A 13,156-nucleotide genomic window follows, 5' to 3' on the forward strand; every position below is an offset into this window, starting at 1 on the left:
TAATAAAATGTTTTGAGACAGAAGTAATGTAAACAAACCTAGAGTCACATTGCAGCACATGAGAAGCTTATATTGCTTCTGTGGAGGTTCCGAAGTCACAGAGCTTAGTATCCCTGAGAACCAGCATGGAAGCCACCCAGGGCCTCTGCATTTCTTCCCTTACCTGTCCTACCTTTAGGCCATTAAAAAAAATTAATATCTCTATGGCAAGAAAACGTGGGTAAAGTGAAAGGTAACATGGAGAAGAGCTAATTCGTGACCCTTCTACTTTTTGTAACTCTTTTCTACTGGAAAGATGGAAAGGCATACTTCTCTCATTAATATCTAAAGGCAAAGGGAGTAAAATTATAACTCTGTTTTCAGAGGACAAACTAAGACCAATAAAAGAAAGTTATCAAGAGCCACATTTCAGTTCAATATGAGGAAAAGCTTTCTGTTTCATAAGAAGGAAGCTGGTATTGCAGTAGTGAGCACCACTAACTCAGAGGATGGACAAGCATGGGCTGGCTGTACTCTGCAAGGTGATGAAGAGAGAATTCGTGCTTAGTTTAGAAGTTGGAAATAGATGATCTGTGAGGTCCTTTGATTCACTAGAAAGGAAATTGAAATTGTCAGATTAAATAATTTAAAAAACTTTTTATTATGGAAATTGTCGAACAGATGCAGAGGTAGAGAGAATAGCATAATGAAACTGGTGTACCCATTATCCACCTTCAACAATTTATGATTCATCTTGTTTCATCCTGAAACATATCACAGACAGTATATTTTTTGTCTGTCAGTATTTATATCTGTATCCCTAAAAGATAAGGATTTGAGGAAGAAAAGATTAATAATGATGCAAGAAAGGTTAAGGTCTTCCTCTATGCTGCTGGTTGGAGTATAGATTGATTAACAGATTAATTAAAATAAAATTTATTAATAGGTTATTTTGGAAAGCAGTTTTTCAGATTTCCAAAAAGTTCGCAAAGTTTAATTAATATCTTTCGATTCTTTTCCAGGATTTTATACAAAGTCATAATCTTAATATAGAAAAAAAACTTTAGGCATAAAGACATGTCTTTTATGCAGTATGCTCTCAACGATGTAAAATAAAAATCTGCACAAAAAGATTGGAAAAATGCATTAAATTGTTAACAGTGATTCTCTTTGAATGGTAGATTATGGGTGATTTTTTTACTTCTATATTTTTAAAAGTTTCTTCAATGAGCATGTACTACTTTTACTTAAGTAAGACAAGAACAATAACAGAAAGAAAACAACTGAATAAAACTGTATAATCTAAAAAACAAAAATCACCTTAATCAGCAGTTCATAGATCCCCCCAAGTTTCATTTGTCCATGCTCTTCTGAGAAAAAAGTTTACAATTAGATATGCTTTTACTTTTTTGGTATAACTTTTTTACTAATGTATGTAGTCAAGTTTATAGATTGAAGAATAATTCAGGAACATAGATTTTTCTTAGAAGAACATTTATATAGACATTCCCTGCTAAAAATCATTGTTTAGGGTAAGTTTGCAAACAGATATATAAATCTGCAGTTGCTTGCTCTATGCCCTTGGCAGGTATTGCTCATGGAAAACATTACCTTCCCATCAAAGGTACTTGGCCTTCAAATCCTCTTTAGCCCAGAATTCTAGGCAGCCACTATAGGTCCTCATAATAAGACTTGTTTGCCAATCTGGGTCTTAAGACAATCTTCTTTAGGCTAGTGATATACAGAAATAAACTAAAATATTGAGTTTTTTAAAACTCCTTCACATGCAACTGTCTTTTCAGCTTTCTAAGTTTTCTTTCTGCCTTTTAGGTGATGGAAGCTGTTTCATTGTCCAGCAGGACTTAGACTATGTCATTGAGCTCACTGGGACTGACTGTGACCCTGTATATAAGGTACTGGCCTGATTGGAGACCAGGCCTGGGTGATTTTCACCTGGGACCTAGGGGTTTGGAGGGGACTGAATACAGCTACTTTGTGATCATAGGGGTGATACATTATTTAGGGGTGGGATAGAAAGAAATCAGAATTTTGAGTCAGAAGTGACTGCATCACTTACTAGCTCTAAAAACTTGAAAAATCCTGTCCTCAATCTGTTAATTCATCTATAAAATGAGGATAATAGTGAGATAATGTATATGAAAGCTCTTTGTAAATTTAAAATATTCTATAAATATCAGCTATTATTTATTATTTAAAGTTCAAGACTGATTATCCCATTTAATTAGAATGGAAAGAGAAAAATGAAAGGGGAAATAATATTTATTGACCAGACATTATGCTGGATATTTCACATATATTATCTCATTTAATCATTGTTATTATTCTTTGAGGTGTAGGTATTATTCCTGTTTTTTCTTATAATTTAAATATACATATACAATTAATACATACCTATGAAAATCCAAACAATAAAAAAATTATACTGACTTAAAAGTCCCCTTTAAGACCTTTTTAGTTCAACATTTCTTTCTAGAAGAAACTAGCATTAACATTTTGGCACATATCTTTCAAGACTGTTTTTGTGTTTATGTGTTTATGTAAATAATATAGTTTTATCTTTGGTTTGTACATAATTGGGGTCATATTATATGTTTTGTCCTATGACTTTTTTTTTTTACTTAATATCTTGGAGCTCTCTCCAGACAAATGCATATAGATCCACTTTATTTTTTTTAAATTCCTACGTAGTGTTCTACATTGTGAATTAACATATTATTTTCATTTTACAAATGAGGAAAGTGGGACGCAAAGGAGTTGAGAAAGTTGCCCTAGTTCATGCAGCTGCATATTAGCAAACTTGATATTCAGCTAACTCCAGAATTCATGCTATTTTCAGTAAGTTAGTAGTTCTTAACCATCTTTGAATCTCAGACTTCTTTGAGAAGTCAATGAAATCCTCCTCATTAAAAAAAAAAAAAGACATATATTGAGAACTTCTTTGTGTACAATTTTATTAGGTTCAGGGATACCCAGGCCTTCTGTGGACCATCTCCTCCCCAGGTACAGGCCCTCTGCACTAAACCATGCACAGCATTAATGAGTTTGCTGTCCACTTGGACAATTAGTTTCCCTGTTCTTCAGTCATAGTGCCCTTGACCCTGGCCAGCCATTTTTTAAATATATATCATGGATGTAATTCTCTTGTCTTTGAAGTCAGTAAAGCTTCTCAGATATGGTACTACTGAATGACAAGGCTCTGTCTTTTTGAAATAGAAGAATCCCAGGCTTACTTTGAGCCTGGGATCAATGGGAATGGAAGATTCCCAGACTTACTTAGAGCTGTGAACTCTTGTGTTCCAGGTAGCCACATGGGAGAAGCAGATATACACATGTTGTCGAGATGGTCTTGTGCGACGCTATCAGCTCTCTGACCTCTGATTCCTTGGAAAGAAGAGTCCCAGTTAATGAAAAACATTGACTCTGATCAACAATGAGCAAAAGCATCATCATTCTTTCCCAAGGACCATGACCCTTTATTGTCTTGGGCACGCTTCGGAAGTCACAGAAAGTCAGCTACATAGGCGATGTTGCTATTCCATGACAAGACTTACTTTGAATTGAGTAAGAAGGTTTTGTGTGCTCACTGCATTTGCCCCAACTTCTTGTATAAACACCCCAGCAACACAGGGCAAAGTTATGAATTGCTTACAGTTTGATCTTACACCTGTTGTGTTAAAAGTTTACAAGGACCAGAGGACGAAAACCTGTTCTCTGAAGGAAATAAAGAGAATATGTTTGGAGGAGTGTGAATTTGAAAAACATTGTTAAACTTCTTACTCCAGCAACAAGTCAAGCTGATGGAGCTTCTTTCTCAGGTGCTTCCTGTTGTCCTGGCCATAGAGCAGGACTGCTTGACAATAGCAGTAAATATCCCATAAACAGCAACCTGGGAAAGATTTTTATACAGATATGGTAACCAACCATCCCAGTTTCCTCGGACTGAGGGGTTTTCTGCTACATGGCACTTTCAGGCAAACCGACATGGTTGGTCAGCCTGTATACAGGTGATGAAGTTGAATCATATTGTAAAGGCAGTGGCTGTCAAAAGGTAGTCCCGGAAACAGGTGCATCAGTATCACCAGGGAACTTGTTAGAAATAGAAATTCTCACGCCTCAAACCGAAATCAGAAATTCTATGAGTGTGGCCCACAATCAGTATTTCAAGAAGCCTTCCAGGTGATTCTGATGCAGGCTAAAGTTGAGACCTAAAGGAAAAGATGGTAAAGGGCACTTTAGTCATAGATGGAACCCAGAGTTTAAGAAGGCAAGGCTGGTCTGTATGCGATGAGTTTGGAAAGGTTGGCAGGGCCCGAATAGTGTAGGGGCTTCAATGCCAGGTGTAATGAGCTTGAACTTCACTTGGTTGGCAGTGGGGAACTGGAGTTTTTAAGCAAGGTATGACATAATCACTTCTTTTTCTCTAAACATAAAAATGGAATCATAATGTATATATTCCATTATTTTCACTTAATATTTCTGAGTTCTTCCCATCACAGTACATTTAGACCTTCCTCATTCTTTTTAAATAATTTCCAGAGTATGAATACCAATCATTTACATTTTAGAGGTTATTAGAGAAAAGGTTTCTTGGAGCATGCAACACTTGAGCTGGGCCATGTAAGCTGAGATCTGGATTTATTTAAGGGAAGAAGATAATTCCTGGCCTGGGTAATAGTGTGGTTCACAGAGTTTTTAAAGATAAATTCTTATGTAATCTTTATTTCTACACTGTGACATACAGGTAGTGAGACTCAAAAGAGATGAAATGATTTGTCAAGGGTCATAGAGAGCGGGAACTTGAACAGTTTATCTTAACTTTAAATTTCATTTGTTTCTCCCTGTTGCTTATGCCTAAACAAAATTATGAAAATAAAATACTATAATTCATTGAGTATTGGGTATCTGCTCTGTTCTAGTTATTATATTTATTTAATCCTCATAACACTGTTAAAAAGGAAATGAAATTATTCCTGTTTTAACAGATAAAGAAACCGAGGCTCAAGAAATTAAATACCAGAGCCTTGATTTGGACCTTGCTCAGTCTGTCTCCAAGGCCTGTGCTCCTTCCACTATACCATGTGGTTACAAGACCTCTGGGACTAGAGCAATTTCATTTAGGGAGTGATTTGTTTTGGGTCAGATGACCCAAAGGTACATATTCCAGAGCTTAGAAACATGGACTCCTAGGATGTCTGGGGGTACCTCTAATAAGTCAGATTAAGAAAACATGATGAGGAGGAGGGTATGGCTGAGTTCATTACACAGCAACTGTGTCTCTGAATTCCCATTCCAGGACTCACTCTTCTCTATTGCCATCACATTCATGAGCCCCTTTTCATAGGTCTCCAGAGCTAATATTGTGGTTGTGATGGGTGCAGTAGCCCTTGACAACTGCTGTGAAATCCAGATCCAAACAAAAAGAGCAGAGGCTAGCTCTTAAGTGCCCCAAACCCTTGTCTTTTGTGAATAATCCCCAGTTTGCAGCAGACAAAGCTTGTTTTTTCTTTTGGGTTGAGGAGTGCATTCTGGGTAAGGAAGAGTGAACAACCCCCATACACACCACTACAGGCCTTGTGAATGTTTCTTGGTTTTCAAATGCCCCCTTGTGATTTCTTGTGTGAAGTGCATCTGTTTCTCAAGCTGGCAGTGGCGTCAGCTATTGAGCATGGACTCTGTGCCAAGCAATTCTTCACAATAGCCTTGCAAAGTAAAGGTTTCTTTTTTGGAACAATATATTTTATATACTTTTTTTCTAACTTACTTTTTATTTTGAAATAATTTCAAACTTGCAGAAAAGTTACAAGAATAGTACAAAGGATTCCAATGTATCCTCACCCAGATCTCTGTTAACTTTTTCTTATGTTTATCGTTCTCTCTCTCCACCCCTTCCCCCAATGGTACTTTACCTCTGTGGTCTTCCTTCCAAAACCACACAGCCCCCAGTCTACTCATAAAAAAGAAAAAAAAAATCCCACTTGAGAGACATTCTCCAAAATAAATGACCAGTACCCTTTAAATTATCAAAATCATCAAAAACAAGGAGTTTTGAGAAACAGCTATAGCCAAGAGGAGATATGACAACTAAATGTAATGTGGTATTCTGGATGAGATCCTGGAACAGCAAAAAGACATTAGGTTAAAAACTAGGAAATATGAATAAAGAATGGACTTCTGTTATAAATGATGTATCGATATTGGTTATTTGTGACAAATGTACCATACTCATGGAAGATGTTAATAATGGAGGAAACAGGGTATGGGGTATTTGGGAACTTTGTATTATATTCCCAACTTGTCTGAAAATCTAAAACTTTTCTAAAATATTTTTTTAAAAACAGCTAAATGTATTTGTTCTGAAAACTTTTAATTAAATTTAATTGCTACTCTTCATAAAAATTCTCTGGTTTCTGAGTTGAGTGACCTTTATCAGGGTCACAGAATCAGCTCCAGTTCTAGTCCTTTCATTCACTCTTCTGTAAGGCAGGGCTGAGAAGGTGGTTTGCCTAGGCAAGAATGACTACAACTCCCAGAGTGCCCCTGTGTGGTTGTCAGGAGCAACCAAAGAACACAGACTAACAGCTCTGCTGGAATCAGGACTATCTACCGACTGCCAACCAACCATGGGCCAGGATTATTACTCTATACTCCACATCACTCGTAATTCAGAGGATGCCCAGATCAAGAAGGCGTAAGTTGGGGCCTTAGGGGTGTGCTGGGGCAGGCCCTACCTTCATTTCTTCCAAACTGAGCTTTCCTGCACAGTTTAGGGCAGGCAAGGTAAACCTCGTTCCTTCTCTTCTTGTCCACCTCCGGCTTTGGGCTAGGTCAGGGTTCTCAGTCTGTCACCCTTTACCCTGTCTCTTCTCTTGGGTGCCCTGGTTTTCCTAGCAAAGAAAGGACAAAGGAGGTATTTGAACTTTATCCTGACTATTATGGAGAACCAAAGGATTTCGAACAAGAGAGTGACCTAGCCAGATGCATGTGTTACAAATTTATTTTTGGCTGTCACATGGGATTTGGGCATTGAACAAACTGTATCAAGTCTTGGGGACTTTGCGGTTCATTTCTTAGAAAGCCCAGGGTAGAAGTCAGCACAATTTTTCTTTAAAAAAATTTTGGACAAATACTTAATGAGCAACTACCATATGGGTCAGGTACAGTCTTAGCAGCTGGAGATATGACTCTTACAGAAATGGAACTTAATTCTGTTGGTGAATATAGGTGTTCAATAAGTAACAAGTATGATGAGTGCTAGGGAAGTACTGGTACTGTGGAAGCTTATGTTGGAAGGAGAGAGACCCCTTCAGAGGCTGTCCTGATAATCCAGACAAAAGATAAGGCTTGAAGTAGGGCAGTGGACTGGTGAGAGGGGAGAGAATGGACTTGGCAATTAATTGGATCATTGGAGGGTAAAGAAGAAGGAAGGAATCTAGGATAATTCAATCAGTTAAGGTTGGGTGGTGATAATAGCTATATTTATTGTACTGTGCAGGTGCTGTTCTGAGAACCTTCCATCATTATTTCATTTAAGTCTCACAAAAATCCTGAGAGGTGGGTGCCAAGGCCACCTGCCTAGTAAACAGCAGAGCCAATATTAAGACACCATGCCCACTATAGTTACCTACCATATGGCAGCTCCTGTAGGGGATCTACTTGGGGTAAGTGGAGAGAGTCTACACTGTGGTTAGAGAAACAAAACACAAACTCATGAAACAATTAGAGAACAATTTAGGACAGTGTGTGATGTCACCCGCTTTTCAGAGCGTTTCATTGACCAGTGGGACCCATCTAGAAAAATGTCACAAAGAGGAGAGGCAGTTGGAATGCAGAAAGATAAGTTCAACTTAAGCATTTAAAAGACCCATGTCTGAATCCAGGTTCTCCTATCTCCTAGCTGTGTGACATGGGCAAATTACTTAACTTCTCTGAGCCTTAGTTTTTCCACCTGTAAGTAAGTAAGTAAGTAAACAAACAAACAAATAAATAAATAAATAAATAAATAAATAAATAATAGATAAGGTTTATTATGATATTGAAATGGGATTATATGAGATAATGAGCTTAAAAATGCCCAGCAATTATTTGCATTTGAAACTATATCATGTAAAGAGTGATTAAAAGAACTACATACGTTTCGAACAACAATGCTTAACTCTTTTTCCCCTGCAGCAGCTTTTAAGGGATGAATCACATGTATAACACACTCTCTCATTGGAATATTTAGATTTTTGAAACACCCCCCCCCCCGAAAAAAAGCTGAATTCACATAACAAAGATTCATAATCACTTGGCTATTGACCTCCTGAGTATCACTAATTCACTGTAGGCTGCCACTTCAATGCTGTGACTCCACTCACAGCAGGTGAATGAGAGTGATATTACTGCAGGGAGGACTTTAAAACCACTCAAGTTATATGAAAACCAGAACTCTTCTCAAATGTCTACTTTTACTCATTGATAGAATTTACTTGCAATTCCCCTTGTAACTGACTGCGACCTCTGTAACTGAAAAAGACCTGGTTTAGAAGTCTCAGGAAGGTTGTGACAATTGTCTTCAAGCCTCTCAAGGTAGACAGAGCAGATTCTCTCTGTAAGGCCAAGGGCCAAGCCAGTATCCTCGTGGATGGAGGCAGAGTCACAGGACAGCAGACCCAGCTCAGCAAGAGGAAGTGTTGCCTAAAAGTCAGAGTGGTCCCACAGAGAGATGGGCTGCTTTGTGGGACAGTTAGTTCCCATCATTCATTTACTCACTGCTGCTCAGTGATAGCTACTGGGGACACAGAGAACTGGACACAGCAACTCAAGAACTCATGGGCCAGTGGGAGAGACAGACCAGTCAATAAACAATTGGAGCACTGTGTGCTAAGTACTGAGATCAAAGGCATTGGGGCAGGAGAAAGAGGAGTCTAATTACAATAAGGCTGCAGTCAAGGAAGGTGTCCTGGAGATGACCCCTGAGCTGAATTTTGAAGGATGAATAAAAATTTGCCAGGAGGAGATAGGAGGGGATAGAAAGGGGTGAGTGTTACAGGAACAGGAGTAGAATGTCAAAGGCATGAGCAATGCACTGAAGGGAGTCAGGGCAGGAAGGGTTAAGGGAAAAGGAAGAAAGAGCTGTGAGTGAGGATGCCAGAGAAGCAGGGGCTTGAATTTTAGAGAAAGTTGGATTTTGTGCTGAAGACAAAGGGTGAACCAATGAAGGTCTTAGGCAGGAGAATGACTAAGTCAGGGAGCATTTTAGAAGCAACAATTTAAAAAGAGAGAGCAAGCCCATGACAGCACACAGAATGGTTTGTAGAAGGGAAAACCAGAATCAGGGAAGAACTGGTTCTGCACTATTTGTAGGGATGAAGAGGCAGGAACAACAGAACTTTAGTTAGAAGGAAAAATTGACATGTCTTAACGATGATGGGATGGGGGTGGAGGGGACGAAGAACTTGGAGTCCATTAAATACTCAGCTTTCCAGCTGCAGTGCCTGGACAAATGGGGGCGGGGAAATTAGGGAATGAAAATGTATTTATGTTTGGGCTCATAGAGTCTGTGGGGCCCATGGGACATTGGAGAGGAGATTCCAAGTGGGCAACTGGATACAGAGTCTGAAGTTCAAAGAAGGAACCTGGTTTGCGATAGAGATTTAGGAGTTGTCAGTGAGTAGGTGGTGGTCAGAGCCGTGGGATCAACGAGCTTGTCTGTAGAGAGTGCCTGGAGTGAGAAGTGCCGGAACCATGGAAGGTGTGAGCTCTTCCAGGAGCTGCACTCAACTGAGTGGAGAGCATGTGGGGTCAAATTTGTACTGAGCAACTTAGGAGGCTGTGCCAAAGCCTCCCTTTGCTCCTCCAGACCCTCTCCCTGCCGTTCGGCACCCTGCTCTCTGCTCTGGAGGCTGACCTATCTGAACTGCATAGACTTCCTGGCCCTTAGGCTTCCTAATGTATTCTGCTAAAGGGAACCAAGGCAGGAGATTGGGAGAGAGGAGAGTGGGTCTGGGATATTCATTCCCAGCTCCCTTCCTGTGAGGTTGGCTATGTCCCTTAACCGAAGGTTACAATCCTTGCCAAGGACCCTGCCACACTCTCTCCTGGAGGATTCCTGTAACCTCTCCTCGCCTCACTCCTGTAGACTCAGGAGTGGTTAGGGCACCTCAGGACTCCTGGCCTCTGGTACTGCACTGTCCCTGTGGTTTCCCACCCACTTCCAACACCTTGGTGAGTGGGCCCTCATTAAACTCTCCATAAATCACTTAGTTCATGCCACCTTTTCCCTCCTGGGACACTGATGATAGATTCTCAGATACTGTAGGCATCGAGTCACTGAGTGGTAGGATTGGGCAGATACGGAAGTGGGGAAAAGAATGAGCACAGAGATGGGAGACAGTGAAAGGACCTGACATGCACTGAGTGGCTTTCTGTACCAGGCCCTTTGACACCTTATTTTATCTAATCTTTCCAAGAAGATTGTGTATAGGTTGAGACATCAAGGTGGGATTAGATGTGCAAGATATATATTGGGGGAAACACTTGTAGGAGTGAAGGGGGAGCAGGAGTATGCAGGGAGAGCCTTCAGACCACAGTGCAGGTCTGACACCTGTGTAAGGAGAGAGAGAAAGAAGGGTTGAGGAGGGAGGGCTGCATTGTGGTCTGGAGGAATCTCTACCAGGCCGATGGGGAGTCCTCAAGCAGAGGTTGTATCTTGGGGGTATCCTGTGTCCTGCAGGGCTGAGCCACCACTAATATCCTCAGCACTCTTAGGCACTGGCTGGGAACGGCTGGGGTGGGGGTGTGGGAGGTGTGCAGCCTCAGCGCAAATGACCAGGGGGCAGCTGCTGGAGCTGTCAGTCAGCCATGCTCCCTACACTGGGTTCTCTCCAAGGGAATTTGAGCAATGTGCCTCCCTGACCATCACAGCTGGGAACATCAAAGCTCCGAGAGGCCACCGGTTAATAGATAATAGAGCCAGCTCTGAACCATGGTCAGCACTCAGGAACATGTGAGCTTTTGTGACTTTTATTAACTTTCCCTCTTCAAGGTACCGGAAACTTGCCCTTAAGAACCACCCGTTGAAGTCCATTGAGCCATCCTCAGTAGAGATATTCAAGCAAATAGCAGAGGCATACGACGTGCTGAGCGACCGTGAGTGAGTGGAGCCTGGAGGAGTGACTCCAGGACATCTCCCCTGTCCCGCCTCTTCATTAAGATCATTCCTTAAGTCTCTGAGTGTTAGGCTTTCTGAGCGGCCCTTACATAAAGTAAGCAGAATCAAAACAAACAGAAAGAGAATGAAGAATTGCCTTTCTCAGTAAACACAAGCTAAGGTGGAGGACATGGTGTGGAAAGTCTCCAGATTAGGCTAATGTGCTTACCCAGTCTCATGAGGGCAAAACGAAAGGCGCACCCCCCATGCCCCACCATCCCCTGCAAGGATGGAAAGAACGCAATGCTTGTTGCCAAGGGAAGAATGCTAAGGCTGAGACCCAGATTATTCTTCCCAGATTTACCCAGGTGCTACATCTCCATTTCCCTGAGGATAGTGCATATAAAGGGGGCAGAAAGAGGCCGGTAATTAGGAACTCTCTCTCCTATAGAAACCAAAAGAGTGAGGAAAGTGATTCTTTGCCCCTGCCTGGAGCAGTGCTCTCGTGGGTTTCCCTAGGCTTGTCCTGGAAACTTCAATCAGAGACACTGTGCACGAGACTGGCCAGATCACTAAGGTTTTACCAGTACCAAGTTTTCAGGACTTTAAACTCTAGAATTTGGAAGCTCTAGAATTCTTAGATTCTAAAATTTCAAAGGTCTAAGATTCTATTTACCCCCAGATAAGACAGCAGCTATGATGACTGAGTTAGGCTAAATCCCAGAAGACGCTCGGTCTCTCTGTTTCTACTCCAGTCCCCACGCCTCCCCGAGCAAGTCTCAGTCTTCTCCCGTCTCTCCTTGGGGCTATGGGGCATACCTAGGTCCACCCGCGATGAAATCTTTAACATTTAGGGTCTCCTCCCAAAGACTGCCAGACAACAGACACTTTAGAAATAAGGCTGATTTTGCCCCATGCTCTTCCCGATAGCCTCCTCCTTCCCAGCATTCTAGCTATCGTAGCCCCCAAGACTGTACCCCTCCTCACGGTGACATATATCCACAGCTGTGAAGAGAGGCATCTATGACAAGTTTGGAGAGGAGGGTCTGAAGGGCGGGATTCCTCTGGAGTTTGGATCCCAGACCCCATGGACAACTGGTTATGTCTTCCACGGCAACCCTGAAAAGGTTTTCCATGAGTTCTTCGGAGGAGACAACCCCTTCGATGGTGAGAGGTCCTCCCTACCACTTTGCCTTACTGGGAAAGGATGCAGCTGTAAAGATGCTTTTCTTACAGTAGTTTTTAAAAAATTGTATATATAGTACACGGTAAAAAAATATAAAAAATTTATTGAGGAAGAAATAAATTCCTTCCTCAGAAGCAGCCACTCACTGTTAACATTTTATGTATTAGTCCAGAAATATTCTATGCATTTATGAGCATATATTTATTTTTACATAAGCCTTTTATTTCATTAAGGAAATGAGACCACATCGTACACACCAATTTTTTCACCTAATATATATATATATACATATATATCCATATATATGTGTATATATATACATATATATGTGTGTATATATATATATAATATCGATCTTCATTCATCTTAATGGCTGCATAAGATTTTATTGCACAGGTGTGTGTTAGTCAGATGAGTGCATGGATGGATGGGTGGGTGATCCCAGGTCCCAGATAGACTGACAAGGAGTTGATTTCTGAGGCTCAAATCATCTTGCAAGAACACTTAACACTCAGACCTTCCTTCCTGGCTCCAGTTATGAAACTCAAGAGAGTCTAGATTTTTACTGCCTGGCTCCCCCAGTCCTTTCTTCCATACTATACTGCAGCCTTTCTGCATTTCAAAAGTCCTCTCTTTCTCTTTTCCATGTTATTGTCATAAGTGGGCCCACCTTAGAGACCCTTCCCACTGTACATTGCCTTCACCTGTCTGCCAGAGGAAGCTGGGTTTATAAATTCCATGTGAAACTGAGAAAAGCAAGGAACCTGGAGTCAGAGAGCCTGTTTTAAATCTATGTGCTGCCACTTATGAGCTGTGTGATCCTGGGCAACTCTCTTAAC

At 40.9% G+C, this 13,156-nt stretch overlaps 2 protein-coding genes across 2 annotated transcripts in view; both read left to right on the forward strand.

The window, feature by feature from the left end:
• PAAF1 (proteasomal ATPase associated factor 1) overlaps positions 1-3,759 on the forward strand; it is a 35,415-nt gene extending 31,656 nt beyond the window's left edge. The window contains exons 11-12 of the mRNA XM_006926605.3: positions 1,810-1,892; positions 3,301-3,759. Of these exons, the coding sequence (XP_006926667.1) occupies positions 1,810-1,892; positions 3,301-3,378 (161 nt within the window). The 3' untranslated portion in view covers positions 3,379-3,759. The remainder of the gene's footprint in view (positions 1-1,809; positions 1,893-3,300) is intronic.
• A 2,806-nt stretch (positions 3,760-6,565) lies between these two features.
• Positions 6,566-13,156, forward strand: part of DNAJB13 (DnaJ heat shock protein family (Hsp40) member B13) — a 15,515-nt gene continuing 8,924 nt past the window's right edge. The window contains exons 1-3 of the mRNA XM_006926606.2: positions 6,566-6,688; positions 11,027-11,130; positions 12,137-12,298. Of these exons, the coding sequence (XP_006926668.1) occupies positions 6,621-6,688; positions 11,027-11,130; positions 12,137-12,298 (334 nt within the window). The 5' untranslated portion in view covers positions 6,566-6,620. The remainder of the gene's footprint in view (positions 6,689-11,026; positions 11,131-12,136; positions 12,299-13,156) is intronic.

This window comes from Pteropus alecto, unplaced genomic scaffold (assembly GCF_000325575.1).
Source record: "Pteropus alecto unplaced genomic scaffold, ASM32557v1 scaffold7, whole genome shotgun sequence".
Classification (NCBI taxonomy): domain Eukaryota; kingdom Metazoa; phylum Chordata; class Mammalia; order Chiroptera; family Pteropodidae; genus Pteropus; species Pteropus alecto.